Source organism: Macaca thibetana, chromosome 2, assembly GCF_024542745.1.
Source record: "Macaca thibetana thibetana isolate TM-01 chromosome 2, ASM2454274v1, whole genome shotgun sequence".
Taxonomy (NCBI): domain Eukaryota; kingdom Metazoa; phylum Chordata; class Mammalia; order Primates; family Cercopithecidae; genus Macaca; species Macaca thibetana.
The window spans coordinates 145154902-145177112 of record NC_065579.1 but is presented as its reverse complement, the minus strand read 5'-3'; the positions used below and the strand labels follow the sequence as shown (position 1 = coordinate 145177112).

At 57.6% G+C, this 22211-nt stretch overlaps 1 protein-coding gene across 1 annotated transcript in view; it reads right to left on the bottom strand.

Annotated features, from left to right (window-relative positions):
* Positions 1-22211, bottom strand: part of PLXND1 (plexin D1) — a 51848-nt gene that overhangs the window by 10557 nt on the left and 19080 nt on the right. The window contains exons 3-24 of the mRNA XM_050781564.1: positions 21004-21135; positions 20588-20688; positions 20369-20498; positions 18801-18978; positions 18541-18649; positions 17989-18091; positions 12946-13050; positions 10383-10472; positions 10087-10180; positions 8652-8806; positions 7918-8069; positions 7164-7263; positions 6931-7070; positions 6016-6183; positions 5848-5938; positions 5380-5643; positions 5124-5273; positions 4153-4267; positions 1938-2045; positions 1732-1844; positions 769-873; positions 143-273 (exon numbers count right to left, since the gene is read on the bottom strand). Coding sequence (XP_050637521.1) covers positions 143-273; positions 769-873; positions 1732-1844; positions 1938-2045; positions 4153-4267; positions 5124-5273; positions 5380-5643; positions 5848-5938; positions 6016-6183; positions 6931-7070; positions 7164-7263; positions 7918-8069; positions 8652-8806; positions 10087-10180; positions 10383-10472; positions 12946-13050; positions 17989-18091; positions 18541-18649; positions 18801-18978; positions 20369-20498; positions 20588-20688; positions 21004-21135 — 2834 coding nt within the window. The remainder of the gene's footprint in view (positions 1-142; positions 274-768; positions 874-1731; positions 1845-1937; positions 2046-4152; positions 4268-5123; positions 5274-5379; positions 5644-5847; positions 5939-6015; positions 6184-6930; positions 7071-7163; positions 7264-7917; positions 8070-8651; positions 8807-10086; positions 10181-10382; positions 10473-12945; positions 13051-17988; positions 18092-18540; positions 18650-18800; positions 18979-20368; positions 20499-20587; positions 20689-21003; positions 21136-22211) is intronic.

Here is a 22211-nt window from a genome sequence, read left to right as displayed (position 1 = left end):
AAGGTCTCGGGCATCCAGGCCCAGGAAGGGCTGGAATATGGGGGTGTCAGGAGCCCCAGAGCCCCAGGACCTAGGACCTGATGCTGTGTGGCCTTGGACAGGCTCCTCTTCCCTACCCCACCCCAGTCCATCACAGCCTGACCTGTCGCGCACCGCAAAGTCCTTCTGCTGCTCCAGCGCATGGACAAAGACGATGAGGAAGTGCTTGTTGTTGAGTAGCGAGGAGAACAAGCTGATTCCCTCTTCCATGTTGGGCCGGCAGCTCTCAGGAATCTGTGGGAGCAACTGGTGATGGGGTGTCCAGAGGGGCCCAGTGTCCCTGCCTAGCCTAACAGCCAGTGCTTATGATGGCTGCTTGTATGCCTCCTGGGATGGGGAGCTCATTACCTTCCATGGTGGATGCCTCCTAACCTTTGTGGCAGGGAACAATGGCTTGGTTGAATTGAGAAGTGGGGCTCAGAGAAGGGTGAGGGTGCCTGAAGATAACCTGGCATCCCAGTGTGAGGGACTCTCACCTTCCATTTTCTAAGCAGCAGGCGGAGTGGGTGTACGAGGGGGTCCAATCCTCTGTTTGCTCTACCTGGCCTTGGGGGGCAGCACTTAGAACACCCTGAATGGCTGCCTGAATGCCTCCTGGGATGGAGGCCTCAGTACCTTACAATGGCAGATGCCTCCACATGACAAGGATCAATGGATTAGATGAACTGGAAAGGGAGGAGCAGGGTTGCCTGGAAGTAGCCCACTGTGTGTGGGTTGGGGGGTACTCACCTTCCACTCTCCCAGCAGTGGGTGGGTCTCCTGTGCCTGGGAGCTGCCCTGTGAGTTGAGGGTCTGGGAGGGCAGCACGTAACGCTCTTCATAAAGGGAGGAACACTGCAGAGACAGACCCCCAGCATCTCAGTGGGGCTGGACACCCCCTGCTGGCATGCAAAGGTCACTCATACAGAAAGGGCACCGGCTTGGGCTGCTGGGGGAAACTGGCACAGAATTAGCTCCCCATAAAGGAATAAGAGGCAGTGGGCCACGCCCGGGGGCTGTGGAATTCCAGGAGTATGGCCACACCAGACAGCACAAGGCTTAAGGGGAAGCAAAAGCAGCTCCATGTGCAATGGGGGAAACTGAGGCAGAGAGGTTGGGAGTCCGAGCTTTAGCCTGAGGCTGGGAAAAGCCACTGGAGGGTTTCGTGAAAAATGATGTAGTCAAACATGGGCTTGCTTTGGCCGCTTTGTGGGGAATGGTGTGGACAGGGGACGGAGGGTGGTACCACCAGGAGGGAGCGAGGGCAGTGGACCCTGGAAGGGCAAGGGGAGGCATGACAGGCATGGAAGGGGTGGGGCAGGAGTCCATTGGACAGGAGGAGGGAGTGTAGAGACCAAGTGAAGCCTGGTTGGGAAGAGGCACAGGAAGGAGAGAGGCTGGCTTGGGACAGCCCTGGCCACTTCTGCCCCACCTTGAAAAGGGGAGAGGAAGGCCCAGCTGGCCAGGAGAGTGGGGCTACAGCTGGCTTCCGTGTGGACAGTTAAACATCAAGTGAGCAGAGAATAAGAGTGAAGAATCTGCCTCCAACCCTCCACCCCGTGGCAGGCCAGGGCAAGTGGCCAGGACGGCTGTGGACAGCTGTGCAGGTTTGGCACTGCTCAAGGGACCCTCTAGGCTGGCAGGGCTCAGAGAGGTTGAGTTGCCTTGAGGTGGCTGGCACAGGTTCAGGGGCAGACTCAGGCTCGGGCTGACCTTGGGGAAGAAGGTGCGGGTCACGAAGTGCTTATACTCCAGGAAGGGGATGCCCTGGCTGCGGTTCAGCTCCTTGGTCAGATCTGTCATGTCTGTCTGCAGCTCAGCAAAGCCTGGCGGACACGCGGACAGCCATGAGTGGCCCGAGAACCCATCCCCCAGGAGGGAAAGTGGAGGCCCAGCCCTGCAGGGTCCCAGCCCATTACCTTTGCGGATTTCCTCGCGGATCTGAGATTCCATCTCCTCCATCTGCAGCAGCGTCTTCTGCCAGTAACGCTCAGCACGTCGGCTCTTGGTACAGAAGATGAATAGGGCTGTGGGCAGTGGAGAGGCAGGTCAGGCCTCTAGTGCCCTTTGAAAAGCTTTTATTGGCACCTGCTGTATGCAGGGCCTGGGGCTCTGCTCGCTGGCCTCAGCTCCAGCTCCTCTGGGCAAGGTGTGGGAGGAGGCCCTGCAGTCCTCCCTCCTGGGCAGGGTTGGGGTTGGGGGTGGGGAGTTGCAGGGAGCTCTCCCATGGGCAGAGGGCTTGGGGAATGGCCAGCAAAGCAATGCCTGATGACCTGTTCTTAGAAAAAGAAATGTGTAGTGTTACAGCTCTGTTAGAATTTGTCTAGCCCCCTTAAAAAAAAAGAAAAAGAAACAGGAATACGTGTGTGTGTGAAATAGTGGTTAACAGCGGCTTTCCTGGGTGGGAAGATTCTGGGTGACTTCTGTTTACTTTCTGCTTTTGAGCATTTTCTATTCCTTCTACAATGACCAGGTGTTACTTGTAAATTAAGAAACTTTTAAAAGCAGATTACAAAGCAGTATTACATTATAACCTTTTCTGGGGTGGGGAGGAATGTATATATAATGTATTAAAATATCTATTAATATATAGTATTTTCAGAAAAGAGACTGGGAGGGAATATACAAAAATACACAGGGTACTAATGATGGGTATTTTTTCCTTTTATCATCTTTCAGTTTTTCCAAAAATTTTCTGCATTGAATATACTCACTTTAAAAATAAAACAGCTTTATTGTGATATAATGTACATACCATATAATCTGGTGATTTAAAATGTATACTTCAATGGTTTCTTTTCTTTCTTTTTTGTTTTGAGACAGAGTCTTACTCTGTTGCCCAGGGTGAATGAAGTACAGTGGCACGATCACAGCGCACTGCAGCCTCCACCTCCCAGGCTCAGGTGATCCTCCCACCTCAGCCTCCTGAGTAGCTGGGACTACACACTCGTGCCACCATGCCCATGCAATTTTTGTATTTTTTTGTAGAGATAAAGTTTTGCCATGTTGCCCAAGCTGGTCTTGAACTCCTGGGCTCAAGTGATCCACCCACCTTGGCCTCCCAAAGTGCTGGGACTACAGGCACCAGCCACTGCGCCTGGCCTAATTCAATGGTTTCTAGTATATTCACAGAGTTGTGCAACCATCACCACTAATTTTAGAGCATTTTTACTGCCTCAAGAAGACCCGTAGCCATTCAGCAGTCACTCCCCATTCATGCTCTCCCTAGTCCCTGGCAATCACCATTCAGCTTTCTGTCTCTCTGAATTTCCCTATTTTAAACATTTCATATAAACGGCATCATACAATATGCAGCCTTCGGTGAGTCTTCTTTCGGTTAGTGTAATATTTTCAAGGTGCATGCCCATGGTGACATGGATCAGTACTCCACTCCTTTTTATGGATAACTGTCCATTGTATGAATAGATCATATTTTACGGAAAATTTTCTATTGTATGAATAGATCATATTTCATTTATCCATTTATTGGTTGATGGACATTTGGGTTGCTTTGACTTCTTGGTTATTATAAATAATGTTGCTGTAAACACGTGTGTATAAGTTTTTGTGTGGCTACGTTTTCATTTCTCTTGAACAGATCGCTAGGGGTAGAACTGCTGGCTCGTAAGTCATAGGGTAATTCTATGTTTCATATCCTAAGAAACTGCCAAAATGTTTTCCAAAGCGGCTGCACTTTGTTTTATTCCCTCTAGTAGTGTATGACGGCTCCAGTTTCTCTGCTACGTCGAGTCTATTACTTTCATGACCATTATTTTAACAGCGATACAGCCCACCAGACATGTAGGTTAATTTTCCCTGAGTAACCTTTTCTTAAGTACCTTCAGTAGCTCTCTATTGACTGGAGAACACGGTTCCAAATTTCTCTGCTTGAGATTCAGGGACCTTGGCCTGGGCCCAGCATGTCCCCCAGCCATCTAACATCTTCTACCCATTGGTGCTGGAGAGGGGCACACCTCCCCCGACCTCTGGGTGCCTAACCTGTTCCCGTGGCCAAGCCTTTGTTCAAGCTGTGCCCCATCCCATCCTGCCTTCCTCCATCTGCCAATCTTCAGAGGGGCTGGGGCAAGGTGGCAAGCCTGCCCTCCAAGGTGTCCTGAGGATGGGGCTCCTTACCCACCACGGAGAGCAGCAGCAGGACGCTGCAGATGACGATGGACACAACGATGGCCGTCTCGCTGCCCCCCAGCTGCAGTGTGGCGATGGTCTGGTTGAAGTTCCCTACCTGGATCTGTGTAGAGGTTGGGGAGAGGGGTTGTAGCTCTCCTAGACTTACACTCTGGTTCTGCTCCTCATTTGCTGTGTGGCCCTGGGTAAATTACCTAACCTCTCTGAGCCTCAGGTGCCACACTGATAACATGGAGATAACAATGTCCACCTCCTGGGGACACTGGGAGGGCTAAATGAGGGCTTGTCAAGCCCTTGGTCCTGGGCCTGGCACAGAGGTGGCTCAATACAGGGGGCTGTGATTATCATTACAGCCTGGGAGGAGTAGTGAGTGAACCAGAGGAAGCAGTTCACGGGGCCTGGCTGCTGTCCCCAAGTATCTGCAGGGCTGCCCTGAGACCAGGGGGTAGGTGAGGTATGATGACTCAGAGGGCAGGACTGGGACTGAGGTGCAGGTAAAAGGAAGCTTTCCCAGTCAGAGCCATCCTGGGGTGGCACATGTTGCTTGGGAGAGAGTGAGCTTCCCATCCCAGGAGGCATGCAACGAGATACAGTGCAGAAAAGATCCCACGTTCTGGCCTCTCTCTGCTCCTCCTGCTCCCCTGCCCTCCATGCCTCTACATGGTGCCTGGCAGCCCAGGCTCTAGGACAGACACCAAGTGGCGTAGGGACAACTTCTTATGGTTTCTGATGGTCCAGGTCCAGATGGGGCCCATCACTGACCTCAAGCAAGTCACTAAGTTCTTGGGCCTCAGTTTCCTCATCTGTCAAGTGGGGATATAAAGCTCTGCTTTGCTGGACTGAGCTATTGAGCATGAAAACGCTCAGTGAATTCAGGTGCTGGGTAACAGGCAGATGCTTGGCAGATGGGCCAGGGGTGGGGGCCGGGTCTGCCCTGCTCCGGCACCCCATCCACTCACTGTGATGGGCAGCTGCCCCTCGGCTGCACCCAGGGACTCGTTGACCGAGCAGTGGATGATTCTGTCAGAGACAATCTGGATGTCGCAGCTCACTTGGCCTATCTTGACCCGGTACTCGTGACTCTGGAGCCCCAGGCTGTCCTGCTCCTTCTGTGGGTGCAAAGGGGGAGAACTGTGGTGTGGGGAAGTGCTCCCAAGGCCCATGGCTGAGGCTGGCTTGCTTGCCCCCGCCTACCCTGGCCCCTTCCGTGCTCACATGGATGACGAGGGTGAGAGGCTCCCCGGGGTGGTGCTTGATCCACTTCTCCCTCTTGGCCGTAGAGAACTGTGGGTTGGGGAGGTAGTCCAGGCGGAACCTGCTGCCCCGCTGTGCCTCCTCGGGGTCCAGTAGCTCCTCAGTCACAGCCACCTCGTCTGCATAGGCCCGTCCATTGATGAAGAAGTCCACTGGTGCCGATGCATTGCTCAGGGCCCCGGGGGACGGGCAGGTGATGAGAGTGGAGTTGAGAACCTTGCAGAGCTGGGGCATGAGGGCCAGGGGCCAAGACCGGGGTGCAGGATGGACGGATGGACATGGAGAAACGGGGGGAGTGGGGTTTGAGGAGACACAGAGGCAGAGGGAGGAAGAGGGGACAGAGATGCAGTGGGAGGAGGCCTGGTCAGTTAGGGCCCTGGCTGTGCCTGGGCCACCCCCTCCCAGCCATCAGGCCCCTGACTGCCTCACCGTGGGCTCCCGGCCAATGTGGTGGACGGCCATGGACACATTCTGCACCATGTGGAAACGCTCACCAGCCACCGTGATGGTCCTGCCGCCACTGCGGGGGACGGCAAAACCTATCAGTCCACCTGCAGCCCCAGAGAGCCTGGGGGAAGGGCGGGGTGCCAGTCTTACCTGACAGGGCTGCGGCGGGGACTGATGGCCGTGATGACTGGGTTCTGCATGTACCAGAAAGTGAGGTTGCCGTGCACGCAGCCCCGACGCTCGAAGCGCACACACACAGGCACCGGAGCCGGCAGGGCCCCCTCAGGCATGGTGCAGGTGATGCTGGTGTCTGTGCGCCTTGGGGGAGCAGCAGATTATCAGCAGGGCCTGCCTCCTGCTGCTCACCCACTGCCAATGCCCCTGAGACCTGGGGCACAGGCCCATGCACTTGGCCCGGGGTTCAAGGCCTCCTTGACTGGTCCCAATTCATCTTAGCACCTAGCTGTTTCCTTATACTTCCAAATTCTGCCCCATCCCACCTCCTCCGGGAAGCCTTCCCAGGTCTTCTCTCCCGCCTCCACCCCTGGTGAAGCCTCTCTCCCTAGATCCCTGAAGGCACTGACTTTTCTCCCAATCCCACTGGATGTTCCTACTTCCTGTGGGTGTGTCTGGCCTTCCCTTGAGGGCTATGTTGTGCTCCTCTTGGTGTCCCAGCAATGCCTATTAGTAGGGTCTGGTACACAATAAGTGCATAATAAAGACAAAGGTGTTTCGCCAAGAGACTCCAACCACACCCCTGCCACTCACCACACCCCTGGGCCAGCCAGAAGATCTGAATGTGTGCAATCAACACCATTCTCATTACAGCTATCACTTATGGAGCATCTACTGTATACCTAGCACAAAAAGCCCTTCTTCCAATTACTGGTACTATTCTTGACAGCTGAGGAAACTGAGGCTCAGAGAGAAGTGGCTTGGCTTAGGGGACACAGCCAATGAAGACTCAGGTGAGGCTTGGCTCAAGGATGTCACCTCCAGCCCACCAGCCCCCAAGCCCGTTGATTTCTCTGGACTAGAAGGGGTGGGTCAGGCCCAGAGGCTTACATGAGCTCTGTGCAGGGGTCTGTGTCGTTCACCAGGACCTGGAGCTCAGAGCCTACATGGAGGTCATTCCCGTGGATGGTGATCCTGGTGCCTCCGGCCTTCGGGCCCATGGGAGGCTCCAGGGAGTGGACCAGGGGCAGCTGTGGGAGGAAGGCAGGTGTTTGGGCCTTGGGCCAGCCCCCTGGGAGCGTGTGTGCTGGGCAGGCGGGACAGTGGGCTGTAGCCCCCCTTACCACGTAGGAGAAGCGGTCCCGGGACTTGCCCTCCTTAGAGGCGTTCACAGTCACTATGTCTGAGAGTGGCCCTGGGGCTGGCCCCGTGACACACACAATCCTGAGGGGAGGTGCTGTGGTCAGTGAGAGCGGCCAGCAGTCCTCAGCCCCCACGGCCACCCTGGAGCCAGGCTCAGGGATTGCCCCATTCCACGCCACACCACACTTCCAATGCCTTCTATGTATAATTTACCCCATGAGTTTCCCACAGTTCTGCAACTATAAGACAAGGGGCTGGGACAAGACGGTCTCTGATCATGAGAACGTCTGCTGGGCTGGTAGATGACGGCTCTTCCACATGCCAGACGCACGGCCTCCCGAAAGGAAAGCCAGCTCAGCCTCTGCTCATGTTTCCTAGGACCCCTCTGGGCCAGTCATAGATCTCTAAACCATGCCAGTAGCCCCAGCCTTTTTAATTTTAAATGATTTTCCTCAGAGCAAGGCTTAGGTGGAAGAAAGGCTGGGCTAGGGCAGCCTGTGAGAGCTTCCCAGAGGAGCTGGCATCAGAGACAGAGCTGGAAGGATAAAGCAGATGCCCCAAGCAGAAATGGCAGGATGTGTGGTGGGAATGGCTTCGGCACAGTCCCCGAGGCCACGAAGCAACAGGCTTCCAGAAAGCAGCAGAGTGAGGACGGAGGATGGGGAGGGAGGGGTGAGGACAGAGCAGAGGCTGGCACTGCTGGAGAGGGTGGGTGGGGGCACCGTGGCTACTCACTCCTCCGACACCGTGTATCTGTCAGGCAGTGGCTCACAGGCCACACCACCAATCCACACGCCGTGGGCCACGTCACTGAGCCGCCGGCCCAGGTTCCTGCCTCGGATGGTCAGCAGGGTCCCGCCATCCAACGGGCCACTCAGGGGCTCAATCTGCCAGGTGACCCGAGAGAGGGGCAAATGGGGTCTGAGACTGGAGGCCAGCAGGCTTCTGCCCACAGTCACAGGCACCCAGCAGGGCACGGGCATGCTTAAAGGAAGGTCTGGAGGCTCAGGTGGGGCTGGGGCAGTGGCCACTTGGCAGGTCACTGTGCTGCCAAGGAGGATATGTGTGTGCATTACTGAGCCCATGTGGGCCCGGGGATGTTACTTAGGGGTTCTCCTGCAGGATGCTGAGGTCAGCTCCCAGGGGCAATGTTTGGTCATGTCATTGGTGGCTTTAGTGATCATGGTATCCCCCAAAGCTAACAACGTTCAGCCCTCGGTGTTTCCTCCACTCCACACTTCCAATGCCTTCTATAATTTACTCATTTCCTTATTTATTACTGTCCACCTCCCCCACTGAAACGTCAGCTCTGTGAGGCAGAGCACTTCCTTCTGTTCACAGGTGATACTGCACCCATGAGCCGGTGTATGTGTTGGTGTTCGAGTCCCCAGGGAATGGGACCCTTGTGGATGCTGCCTATGAGCTGTGCCAGAGTGTGGGTGCCACGTGCCTCCACTGGGCGTGCTTACCGCGCGGATCTCGGGGGCGGGGCAGGTACCAGGCATGGGCTGCAGGGGCCCCCGCAAGCGGCAGCCGTCGCTCCACACGCACAGGTGACCCAGGTCCTCGCGGCCCAGGCACTGGGAACAGTCGGGGCTGCCCGTGGCACAGTTATAGACCACGACTGGGGAGACACGGGGCAGCTCGGTCAGCCCCTCTCTGTAGTGCATGCCCCATCACCGCTGTCCCCTCCACACTCAACAGCTATCAAGAGGTCTGCACCCCATCATTGTGGTGTCCCACCCAGAGGAAGTCCTGGTTCTGGGCGTCAGGATCCTGTGAGGTTCTTAGCCCCTTCCCCAAACCCCGGGGCCTGTGCTGAGCACAGTGCAGCCCCGGCCTCCCTGATTTCCTTCCCCTCACAGAGACTCCAGCTGGGAGCCTGGGGTCAGCCTCACTTTACACAGAAGAGGCTGAGGCTCAGAGAGGAGGGACTCGCCCGAGCTCACAAGGCCTGTGGGTGGCACAGCCAGATCCCACCCAGGCCACAGTGGGTCTGATCACCCCCGGCAGGGCCGCAGGATGCCAGGGACCCCTGAGTAATGTGGGCTATGAGGACTTGGGGGCTTCAAACCCTCCAAGTAGCTCAAGGAGGAGGGCAGGGAGGGTTCTCTGGGGCCTTGGGTGTGCAGGGCCATTCTGGGACCTTCACGGTGGGAATCTGGAGGGCACCACGTCCACCAGGGATGCCTGAGACTCCCCATGAACAGAGGAGCCCCTGGAGAGTAGACCCAACACAGTCACAGCAACTGCAGAGCCGCCACTCAAGGGGTGCTGACCACACCCCAGATGCCACGTTCAAGGCTGGGCGAGCCCCGGCTCATCAGGTCCTTCCAAGCTCTGCAGAAGGACTGTGTCCTCTTTTCTTTTTTTTTTTTTTTTTTTGAGACGGAGTCTCGCTCCGTCGCCCAGGCTGGAGAGCAGTAGCCGGATCTCAGCTCACTGCAAGCTCCGCCTCCCGGGTTCGCGCCATTCTCCTGCCTCAGCCTCCCGAGTAGCTGGGACTACAGGCGCCCGCCACCTCGCCCGGCTAAGTTTTTGTATTTTTTAGTAGAGACGGGGTTTCACCGTGTTAGCCAGGATGGTCTTGATCTCCTGACCTCGTGATCCGCCCGTCTCGGCCTCCCAAAGTGCTGGGATTACAGGCTTGAGCCACCGCGCCTGGCCTGTGTCCTCTTTTCTATGGGAACAATCAGGCCCAGGAAGGCAAGGGAAAGTATGCATGGAGACCCCAAGGCCTAGAGCCTGGCATGGCATGGCAGGGCTGGGATATAAGGCTCTGTGTGTGCTGGGGAACAATGGGGTGGGACATCTGCAGCTTTGGGGCAACCATTGGAATGAGTCGCACAAGGCCGAGCCCCACCCACCACACTGAGGCCATGTGGGGTGGGTGGGGGTGCCCACCTGTCATGGGCTCAGGGCTGTCCAGGAATCGGGCTGGCCGCCCCTTTAGTTGGAGGCTGAGTGGGAACACCTGGCTCTTCTGGGTCGTGTGCAGCTGCAAAAGGGCGGAAAAGAGCATAGGGGGCATGGGTAGTGCCTGGGGTTCTGCTGGGGATGGGTGTCATGGAGGCAGATGAAGTTGGGGCTGCTGGGGATGGGGGAACCAGAAGGCAGAGAGAGGCAGGGTGGGGTGAGAGGTACAGCATCTGGACTTATGCAGGCCCGTCCTCCACCCATGCTGGAGTCACCCCACTCACCACCACCTGGTCACAGCGTACAACAGACTCATTCACCCACACAGCCTCGAAGATCTCCTCCAGCCCAAAACTACACTCCAGGGCTGCACCCTGTAGGAAACAGGGAGTGGGAAGCGGGTTTGAGGAGAGCCAAGCCAGCACGTGTCGCCCTCTAACTCAAGCAGGACACCATGGGCTCCTGTTGAGAAAAGTGGGCTTGGTTGAACTGTCAGACCTTTGCCCGGGCTGTCCCATCCCCCAAAATCCCCTTCCTGGCCATCACATCCAATGTTTGAGGGAGGCAAGCAGTGCAGGAATGCCAAGGACTTTGGCCTCATGCTCTCAGCACCACTAAAAGCCTCTCCAGCACCCCCAGTGATCTAACCAAGAGGGCCTTGTATCCAGTTCCTAAGGCTCCACTCCCAGCGGGGTTCCCCTGCTCTTCAAGCCTTCCCATCTCCCATCCTGCCCTACCAGGCCCTGCCCAGACATGCCCTGACACCCAACACGGCCAGGCTCCCCTGCCCCGGCCTTTGCCCGAGCCCTCCCCTAACCTGAACAGCTGCCTCCCTTTCTACCACCCAGCAAAGCTCAACACAGCCCTCAGAATCCAGCTTAAAAGCCCCCTGTTCTGAAGCCTTCCCAGATGCTCCCCTCAAATCAAAGGGGTGTACCTCACTCAATCCTCATTCATTCCCTCAGCAGCAACTATTCAGGTGTCTGCTGGGGCGCTACGATGCTCCTAGAGCCTCCCCAAACCCTGTGTGCCAGGCACCACCCTTAGCCCCTCGCCTGGCTGTTGACCTGTCCCCTCGACAACCGGGGAGGGTCAGGGCTGGGCCTCGGCCTCTCTGACACCACCCCCAAGGGCAGCAGAAAGCAGCTGGAAGAGCCCTGGTCTGGGTTCAAACCCCACCTCTGCATTTCCCAGCTGTGTGACCTCATGCAAGTCGCTCCCCTTCTCTGAGGCTTGGTTTTCCTGGACAATGGGAATAGGGTTGCTGGGAAAACTGGAGATTGTGTACCTCAGGGGGCTGCACACTGTAGGGGCCTAATATGTGCTTGCTATTATTAGTATGCAGGAGGTATCCAATAACGTTTGTGTCATGAGGTTCAGTTCCCCAGGCTCATCTGGCCCTCTCAGGAGCAGCACCAATACATACTTGCTGAGTGAACAGACTCAGGTTTTGTGTATTACGCCAAGCCCCCAGCCAGCCGCGTGGCAGAGCTTCCTGTTTATGTCCCTGTGGCTGGCAGATGTGACACCCTGAGGACAGTGCAGGTCAACCTCCCTGCTTCTGGGGTCCCAGCCCGGAAGCTAACACAGGAAAGTGGCTGCTGACGGGGCCAAAAGTCCGTTTTGTGCCCTGCCACGCTGAGCTGGAGACAGGTCCCTCCTCTGAGTCCTCAGCCACCTCAGAACAGCACACCCAGCCTGTCCCAGGGCTCCCCAGGATATAGGCTCAGCGAACAGGCCCCCACCGCTGGGCCTGCCTTCGGTATTCTAGGAGCAGGCCCCGGGGGGCAGGAGGGCAGGCGCCCCTGCAGCTCGGTCAGAGTGGAGACTGCCCCACCACACAGCTGGGAAGAATCGGCAGGACTCAAGTCAGGCCTGCACCTCCCCATCCCAGGCGCCCACGGCCCAGGGGCAGAGCCATCCTGCCCACCCGCCCAGTCCCCTGGCTGCTCCTGGAGGTGCTTGCCCCAACTCTTGCAGGGTGGGGCTTGAGGGATGAGGGCAGGCCCCACCCTAGCCCTCCCAGAGCTCCAGCCCCTGCCACGAGGCTTCCCGCACATCCCAGATGCCCGGCACGTGGTCCCCACGTGTGAGAGCCCTCACGGGCCTCAGCTCCTCCACGGAAGTAACAGATGGCGAGTTCCAAGGAGCTGGGAAGGGGGGTGGCTGGCACGCCTCCAGGACTCGTCAACGCTTCCCACCCAGGACTCGCCTCCAGGAGGGGTCCAGAAAGGAGTTGCGTCCCCCACCCCGAGACCAGATGGTGGGGGCGGGGCTAGTTGCAAAGACGAGCACTGGATGGGGAGTCCAGGGCTAAGGACAAGTCCAGCTCTGTGCTGTGTGATCTGGCGTCATCTACTTTTCCTTCCTGGGTCTCATCTTCCCCATCTGGACAATGGGGAACGGGGTGACCGAGGGGTTCTCTAGTTATTCTGCAGGGAAGACATGGAAGCCACCCACGGGGCAGTGGGCTCAGTGGTGGGTGGGTGTGTCCAGCGTCACAGCTCAGGCTAAGGGAGGACAGGATAGGGCACAACACCCTCTGGCTACAGCACGGGGCAGGAGAGCCTGGGGGCACTGCCTTTCCCTTGGCAGCTGCTGGCCCCCGGCTTTCCCCCTTGGCTGGCCCTCACCACTTCCTCTTCCTGCAGTCCCATGCAGTCAGAGTGAGGCTTCCTCACGCAGAATGTGGAAACTCAGAGAAAGAAAAGCAAAGCCCACACAGGTGCCAAAGCACTGCAGTGGGCCCAGAGCAGGGGTCACACCGGGACATGGGGGCAGTTAGTGGCCTGCGTGCTCCCTGGCCTCCTCCTGGCCCCACCTGGCGCTGGCCTGACCTCTACTTACCTGGAAAAAGGCAGTGTTGGCCAGAGGCACCAGGATGTTCTGGGAGCCACCCGTGGGCACGGGCGCCAGGGGTGAGAGCAGGGTCCGGGGGCAATCCTGAGGGCTCTGCAGAGGAAACAGGAGGAGAGGGTGACACGGGGGCATTTCAGAGAAGAGGCAGGAGGACTCAATGCACCCCAGCCTGCCCAGTGCGGTCCTGCCTTCCTGGGGAGAAAACACTAGTCATTCAGTCCTAACGGCCACCACCCTGGCCCCATGCCTCCCAACCACCACCGCCTTCCATCCTATGGGCAGGTCGCATCGGCCCTGTTTAAAGATGAGGAAGGTGGGCACAGGCAGATGGGATAACTCGCCCAGTGGTGGGGCCAGTTTCCTCCATGAGTGCTCCCTGGCCTCAGAGGAGGCTGGGAGGCTGAGCTCCAGGCCCAGCTCCTTCCTGTCTCTGGGCCTCATCTTTCCCAATAGTAGAACAGGGAAGCTGCACCCACTCCCTGAGATGCCCCCAGGGCTGAAACTCCAGCTTCCTGACTGACCCATGTGAAGCGATTCAGAAAAGAGAAACCCTGGGCTTCCAAAGAGCCCATAGGAAAGGCACAGGGAGGGCTCCAAACACCAAGAGGACATTTCAGAGGGCCAGGTACCACCGGTCCGCAGGGAACACCCCTCCCCACAGCCCAGGTACAAGTCACAGCCTCTGGGTGAAGGTGCCAGCCCCAGGAAGGGCCCCGGGCTCATGGGGGGACAGCACATGGTTGGCCCTTGTTTGGCGGTGGAGTTACTGAGGCCTGGCAGAGCAGCTGCTTCAGGGAAGGAAGGAAGTGGGGAGGAGGGAGGGAAAGAAAGAAGGAAGGAGGAATGAAGGATGGAAGGGAGGGAGGGAGGGGAGATTCTGAGCCTCCAAGAGCAGTGAGCTGCCTGAGGGCGGAGGACAGGGCTGGCCCCTGAAGCCCAGGTGCCTGACTCTGGAGGGGCAGAGACCAGGGGCAGGGCTGTTCCCGCCACGTCCACCTTAGTGACTGCTCTGAGCTGGGAGGTATGGATTCCCCAACCTGCCCTGTGTCCTCCAGCTTTGGTGGCCCCAGTGAGCCATTCCTGCCTCCTCCTGCTCCCGAATCTGACCTGCTGGGACCATGAGCAGTGCAGGACTGGGGACCCTGGAGCAGCCACACCCATGCCAAGGGGCCTCCAACCACCCTTCAGCCCAGGGACTTCCTACTCTGCCCTCCTTCCCAAGGCTGGCTGTGGAAGGATCTGGGTTAGAATCAGGCCAGAAAGCAAAAGTGCCCACGGGCCACGTGGCATGAGGTCACCCAGCCAGGCCAAAGGCCTTGGCACAAAATATGAGAGGTTTCTTTATTCTACATCAGATGAGGGCAGGACAGGGACTGATTCCCCTCAGGGACCCCAGCCCAAAAGCGAACCTCGAGGGGATGCAAATGCCAACAACAAGAACTGGTGATGACAAAACGCTAATAGCAGCAGCCGCCAGCCCATCCGGCCCTCCCTCTGCCAGCACCGTTCTGAGCACTTCGCACTCTAAAATTCACCAAATTCCACTGCCAACAACCCTAGGAGGTAGACATTATCATTACACCCATTTTACAGAATAGGAAACTGAGGCACACAGAAGCAAAGCAGTTTGCCTACAGTGGAACGGGCAACACAGGAACGCTCCAGTCGTCCAGACCATTTGCTGACCACAAGACCAGAGTGGGGAGTTCCCTTAGGGACAGGGCCTGGTGCAAACCTCAGGGGCCTTGGCTAGAGAAGCAGCATAGCCAGGCCCGGGTGCTGCTGGCTCCCTATGCCAGAACAGACAAGCCATTGACCTTCTCCGGGCCTCCGTGTTCCTACCAAGGAGGGGCCCTCTCTAGGCAAAGCCCCCAGACGGAGCCAGCCCCAGGCCCCCTGCAGACCACAGGCTGCCCTGTGCTGTGTGTAAACTCCACAGAATCCCAGGGCATGGAACCCACATGTTTCCACTCAGGCCTCGGAGCCACTGCCAGGTCTGCTTTGCAGCTGGCTAGGGCCCAGCCTCTGTCCTCCTGGCCCCAGCCCACCAGTGGGTAGGTGCTGATATGGGGCTGAGGCGTGACAGGGCAGGAGGTGCTCTCACAAGAGGGTCCCCACAGTGAATGATGTGGGACCACCCCTGAGGGTCACCCCACTCCCCTTAGCCGCTTGTAACCTGTGGCCAGGTGGATGCTCACCCCCATTCTAGAGAACCGAGGCTGAAGGAGTCCTCACAGCTCCCGCAAAGCCTCTCCTAAACTCCAGCGGGGAGAACTGGTGTCTCAAACCATCAGGGCACTCAACTACCCAGGGACCCTGAATCCACCTGGCCTGGTCCCTCCCTACCTCTTCGTACCCCCAGGGGCCCCACAATTGCCCCCATGTTCCTACCACCCCACTCTCTCCACTGGCCCCTAGTGACCACCCACCCCTATGAGTGGTCCTTGGGAAGCCACCCCCAGGGAAGCTACCTCACCCCTCAGGCACCTGCAAATGGGGCGCACATCCACCTTCCTCCCTGCCTCCCCCAAAGCTGGAGCCCTCCTTCCAGCATCCTCTACTTCTCATGTCTTTCATGTGGGGACCATGAGGGACAATGGAAACGTGACAGGAGGCTCAGGCCCTAGCACCTCCCTTCCCAGGGACACTTCTCCCAGCTCCCGAGGTGGTGTGCAGACCCTGCTGCCCGCTGTCCACACAAAGACCACAGCGCCACTATGACCAACTGGCACTTCATTAAATGCCAAATTAAGCATCAGTTCAGAGCCTCCTGCAGGCCCGGGGCAGCCTCTTCTGCTAGTTACTGTAATTCTCAGACCGGCTTCCTCCATGCCTCCACCCCAGCTCCTGGCCTGAAGAACTGCAGACCTGGGGGATAGCCATCTGACGGGACGCTGCCATGGAACTCCCTCCCAGGGGGTGAGCTCCTGTGCCTCTCTCAAGACCCAGCACAAAGGTCCCCTCTCAAGAGAAGTGCTCTCTGGCCATCCGCACAGAGTGGGCGTCAGTTCCCAAGGTGCATGGTGGCTCTGTAGTGGGCATCTACTATGTGCCAAGTATAGAGCTGGTGCCTTACGGGCATAATTCCAGATCCCCACCAAATCCTTCAGGCAGGCCCATTTTATAAGTGGGGAAACAGAGGCACAGAGAGATTCAGTAGCTTCCCTAGGATCACACGGCCACAGCTCACACCTGAGGCTCTTGGCTCGTGATGGCAGGACTAGTCCAACTCGGTTCTTTCCCAGGGCCCCGTACTGACTAAGGCATACAGCAGGCACTCAATAAATGCTGAATGAACTGCGACGAGGCTGGGTCCTCCTCACACCCCTTAAGTTAGAGCACAAGGAGCAGGCTGCTGCCCAGCGTGATCCCACACTGCCATCACCGAGCCCTGCTGTGTACACAGCCCTGGGCTGGGGGCTGGAAGGAAGAGACGTGATTGAGATGGGGTCCCCAAACAAGAGCAGGAGTCCTAGTGGGGCCTCAACTGTGGAATTTGGGGGTCCAGGAGCCGCTCAGGGCTCCCGCATGGTTTAGCTGCACAGACTCCACTGGGCCCTCCTCCAGTGCTGGAAGCCCCCCCAGCCATGCTCCTCTTTGAATTAAGCACAGCCCCTGCCAGGCTCTTCAAAGCAGTTATGGGGCTCAGGCGGGAGGTGCTGTGTGCTGTGAGCGAGCAGGGGATTCCAGGCTGAGGCCACGGAGCCCCCTCCTTAGCACCTGCCAGGGTAGACAGGGCTTCAGGGATTCCTGAGAAGATTCTCTGAGCCCAGTGCAGAGGCTGGGGCTGCAGAGGCTCTGGATGCTGGGGCTGCTTCCCCAGGATGTGTGCCCAGGGTGGGGCCCCAGTGACCTTCTGCAGGGAGCCAGGGCACCAGGTGCCATGTTGGCTATCTCAGTTGTGCCATCTGGAAAATGGGCAGGACCAGCCTTTTCCTGGAGAGATGAGTTACAGGAGCCCTGGTGCTCTACCCCAGCCACCCACAGCCCTGATATGGGCCAGGTCTGAGAGGGGACGAGCTGGGATCTCAGGACCCTGGCACATCCCACCTGGCTAGGCCTCATCACCCCACCCAAGGTCCCAGGCATCCCATTTGGCCATCCTGATATGGACTGTAGTGGCCTTAGAGGCTTCCTGGGCAAAGGTGACAGGCCACCTGGAAAGTGAACACATCTCAGAAACCAACCAGGGGTGAGGTATGTGGCATGTCCATTTTTACTTTATCTTTACACTAAAAAGCCTAGATTGATCCATTTTTACATTTCTTCCTCTTGCTCCCGCCCCATTTAATTGATTAAACCCAGCCACCATGCAGTGCCAGGGCAGGCATGGCCCCCGACGAGCACAGAGTCAGACTGAAGGGTCCTAGGGACTGACATGAGCAAGAGGACCTGGGAGCGTGCGGTTTCTGAGGCCAACCCATCCTCCCTGTCCAGGGACAGCTGCAGCACCACCCACCCTTGGGACGCCACTGCTGGTGCAGAAACCCAGGCAGGGCCCTTTCCACCCAGTTCCTGATTTTCACAAGAGGGGAGAATATGGGCTCCAGGGGCAGAGGGACTTGGATTAAGGCCCAAGTCTGGTACTGCCTGGGTGGGTGACCTTAAATGAATCACCTCCACAGGCCTTGAGGACAAATGCCCTGAACACCTAGGGTTGTTGAAATGGTCTTCCTACTGCAGGTGGGGGTGTAAACTGGCTCAGACTTTCTGGAAGGCAGTTGAGTTCAAGATGTAAAACTATGGCCACACTATCACTCCAACAGGTCATTTCTAAGAAGTGGTCTTCAGGGAATCATCAAGGATATGCATAGTGCCCTGGCTATATCAAAATGCAAAAAGAGGAAGTAATCAGTATGTCCAGCTATAGGCGGGTTAAATGCACCGTGGTACGTGATGAGCCCCACATAGGTGTTAAAACCAAACCTACGGAGCAATATGCAAGGGCATGGAAACACTCTCAACATGTGAAGTTTTTTAAAAAAAGTTAACGAAATGGCAGAGGCGGACGGGCCCCCTAACCTGGCTTACCGTGGGGTTTGGTGAGGCCTCGCACCGAGACTGGTTGGAGACACAGGAGTGCTGCTGGCTGCACCAGAAACAGGGCCACTGTGCCGACAGGCAGCTGGTACAGCTGGAAGACAAGGAGGCCCCTCAACTCCTGGTTCCCCACCCCTCACCTCATCCCTGTCCCAAGAACTGGAACCCAGAAGGCAGATCCCAGCACAGGGAAAGGTCTTTCTCATCATCGGAGCTGCGGGAAAGACAGGGTCTTTAAGGTAGTGAGCTGCCTGTACAAGAGGTATACAAAGCAGAGTCAAAAGAGATGGGGCCTTTAGGAGACTAAACTGAGTATAATCAAAGCACTTTGCCCTGTCCCACCTGGCTGTCCACAGAGGCCAGGCATCAGGCAGTATGCATTTATTGCAGAATGAATAAATGTGCTGGTGAATGAACAACTGAGGGGCCTGTCTACTCTATGATGCTATGATTTTCCTTCCCCGGGCCCCCTGAGAGCAAAGACCCTTCCTAGGGATGCGTTCTTCCCTCCACCACCTGGAGGCAAGCCCCCATGCCACTCACGCTGTGTGGGGGTACACTTGTGCAGTGCGGCTGCAGTCGTAGATGGTGAAATTGGCCTTGACGATGTTCCGCCCATTGACCCTCACAGACATCTCGACGGTCACGTGGTCTGGAATGGATGGGGAGCCAGGGAGAGGACATGGGGGCAGGGGATTGCCACCAACATCATAAGCTGTGACCTCTGGCCCCCTGCCATCCCCATGCCTGAGAGTCCACCGTTCTGCCCCTCCGGGGCTGTGCCAACAGCAGAGCGTGCTTACCCTGGTTGGGGGGGAAGGGTGGAAACCGGTCCCTCGGCAGGAGGTTGCAGTAGGCGATCTGGTGACCAAAGGCAGGGCCTGGGACCCGAGCCACAGTGTGGATGTTTTTCCCATAGTCACAGGCCATCTCCATGCCACTGAGGCTGGGCAGGCTGCCCGAGATCTGCAGGATCATGCCCTGGGGGCAAGGAACCCTCAGCTCTGGGGGCCCAGGCTACGCCCCTCACAGCCTGCCCCAGGGCTGTGCACCAACCCAAGGTCTGGCCCTGCCTGAATGTCCCCTGGGGGAGGGGGTAGTGGTGGCCAGGACTCAGGGCTAGAGGACTATGCCCTACATGTGACCCTCTGAGCCTCAGTTTCACCAGCTGCAAAATGAAACATCATCTTACAGTGGTCAAGAAGGCCCTGCATGATCTGGCCCCCGTGACCTCTGACCCCATCTCCTAATACTCTCCAAAACAGCTGATCTTGTTTCTACCTCAGGGCCTTTGCACTGGCAGTTCCCTCCACCCAGACACTCTTTCCAGATGCTCACCCTGGCTCCCCTCCTGCATATTTTACCTGACCTGGCCTGAGATATCTGCACCCACAACTTGCTTCCCACCCCCATGCGCTTTTGTTTTCTCCACGGTACTTAGCATCACCTTCAGGTTTTATCTTGCCTATTCTCCTCCCTCACAAGCCTGGGGCTAGGGGTCTGTCTTGATCACTGATATGTCCCCAGAGTCTAGAGCTGTGCTTGGCACATAGTAGGTGTTCCATAATATTTGTTCAATGAATGAAATGACTGAATGAATGAGGGAAGGACTCTGTGATGTGTGATAATGGTGGGCCAGGGCAGAGGAGGCCCAGATGCCAAGCAGCTACAGGCCAGAGTCAGGCTGTCAGAGCCCCCCAGGGTGAAAGAAGAGGACCCCCATCCTCAGAGAAGTCACTGAGAGCCGGATGCACGAGCCCCAGACCTGTCTGAACCTCAGCTCCCACCCCTTGCCAGGGCCCAGAATCCCCCACCGCCAAGGCTGCCTGCCAGAGCCCTCCTGGCACAAGCCGGGGGTAGACCCAGCCCCCTGCACTACAGGTTTATCTGTTTCTGAGAAGGAGAAATTTCAGTCTGGCACCTGGTGGTCCCTCCCCTCATCCCCTGTTCTGGGAAAAGGTGGGTGGGACTCATTGTCCTCCTAGCCTCCAACTGGTACCCTCCCTCCTGGGTCTCTGGAACCTGCCTCTTGAGTTTAGATTCCAGCCTACCACTCCCTAGCTGTGCAACCTGCAGCAAGTCATTTCACTGCTTGGTGCCTCAGTTTCCCCATCTGTAAAACGGGGATGTTAAAAGCATCTGCTTCATATGGTATGTGAGGCCTAACAGAGGTGGACGTCAAGCACAAAGCACGTGCCTGGCACTTACTAGTTGGTCAGGAAGGCCCAGTCATTGTCACTGTTCTCATTATTTGTCTTCAGGTCCTTGGGGCACCATGGGGGGGAGTCTCCACCTCTCGGGGCCTGGGTGCAGGGTGAAGGGAGGCTCCCTTCTGTGTCCCGAGTTGGGTCTTGCCTCCCCCAGGACTCACTGGGTACTCCTGGCGCACATCGATCTCGGCAGGCAGGACGGTCATGGCAGGACAGCGGCTGGGGCCCTCGCTGGCGCTGGTCCAGAAATGGTGCTGGCTGGAATTGGCACAGTCCTGCTGCAAGGTGCACCTGGGGCAGTACCATAGGGTCAGGACCGAGGTCGGCTCCTCCCACTCCCACAGCCCTCCGGCCCAGGTGTTGCTGGTCTCCAGCCTCACCGCGTCTCCAGGGCACACCAGCCGCAGTAGGCGTCCGCCGCACCCACACAGTCCCCACAGGTGGAGTGCACGTTGCAGGCGGCGACCTTCACCCTGGCCATCTGGGGGAAGAGGTGGGAGCCCAGCTCAGTGAGACTGCCAGCCTCTCCCTTGGGGAGGCAGTACGGTCAGCATGGTGAGGGCCATGAAAGGCTGGGGAAACTGAAGGTCAACACTCTAATGGGGGAACATGGGAGACAAGGCTTCCCTGTAGAGGCGAGGTCCGTGTTGGGAGGCGCAGGACAAGGTGGAGTTAGCAGATAAGGGGGATGGAGGAGGAGGGTGCTCCTGGCAGAGGAATAGCGTGTGCAAAGGCCAGGCAAGCAAGAGGGCTCAGCTGGTGCTGGGATGGCGTTGGGCTGGGGCTCTGGCCTCACCTGGTGGGATGTCATCAGATAAAGGTAACCGGAGTCTGCTGGGTCAAACTGCATGACATGGTGCACGGGCTCCCCGTAGGCCACAGTCACCACCCGCCTGCTCACCACCTGCATGCTCTCGTTCAGGTTGATCTGTTGGGGGTAGTGGGCATCAGAGTGCTGGAGCCCATAGCAGGGGAGGCCAAACCCAGGGGACAACCTGAGCCAGGTCTGGGAGCTCCGCCTCCCCATCCTGTCTTGGACCCTTCAGGAGGGGTGGGAAATCACAGGTGTGCAGGAGAGGGCACTGGACCTGGCCTCGATGCTTCTGCCTTTGCTGTGCCCCCGCCAGGAGCTCCCTCTAGGCTCTTCTCCAGCATCCCGCCCTGTGAATCTGTGCAGGCTTTGCAGTTTACAAAACGTGCTCTGGGAGGCTGTTAGGCACCATGGCTAAGGGCAGGGGCTTGGGTTTGGATTCTGGCTTTGACACTGAGGAGCTCTACAACGTGTAAGTTGTACAAGCTGCCTCCCCTCTCTGAGACTGTTTCCTGAGCGAATGGGGCAGGTGAGCCATGAGCATTAAATAAGACACAGATCAGGCTGATGGGGCCAGGCCCAGGGAAGCTGCTAGGCTGCACGTCTCATTCCTCCCCCCATGCCCACTTCACGGAGGAGGAATCTGAGGTCGGGAGCAGCCGAGGGAGTTGACAAGAGGCACAAAGTGAAGAGATCACAAGGCTACAATGCAATACCAGGCCTGCCTGACCCCAGAGTCCAAGACTTAAGGCTGGGGGTGTGGAAGGTGCAGGGAGGAGGAAGACCAGGACTATTTGGGGCCTGGAAGCTTCTCTGGCTCTGAGGGACCCTCTGCGTGTCCTCCTGAGGACAACAATGCCGGTCAGAGCCCCACCAAACTGCTCTTTCTTGCCTGGCCCTGCCTGTTCCCAGCGTGCTGGTCTTGTCTGGGCCCTGCCAGGCCCCAGGCTAGGCATTTTGAGATGCAGCCAGTGGTCCGGACACCTCCTAGGCCAGTTCCTGCCCCAGCTTTCCTCCTGGGGCTCCCAAACCTTTCGTGGCTCCTTTCTGCTTATGGGATGAACCTGTTCTGGCACTTGAGGTCCTGGTGATCTAACCTGGACAACCCCAGCCTTATCTCCAGCCCCTCAACCCTGCTCACACATTCCAGCTTTCAGGCCTTTGCCTACGCTGTGCTCTTCTCTGAAATATTC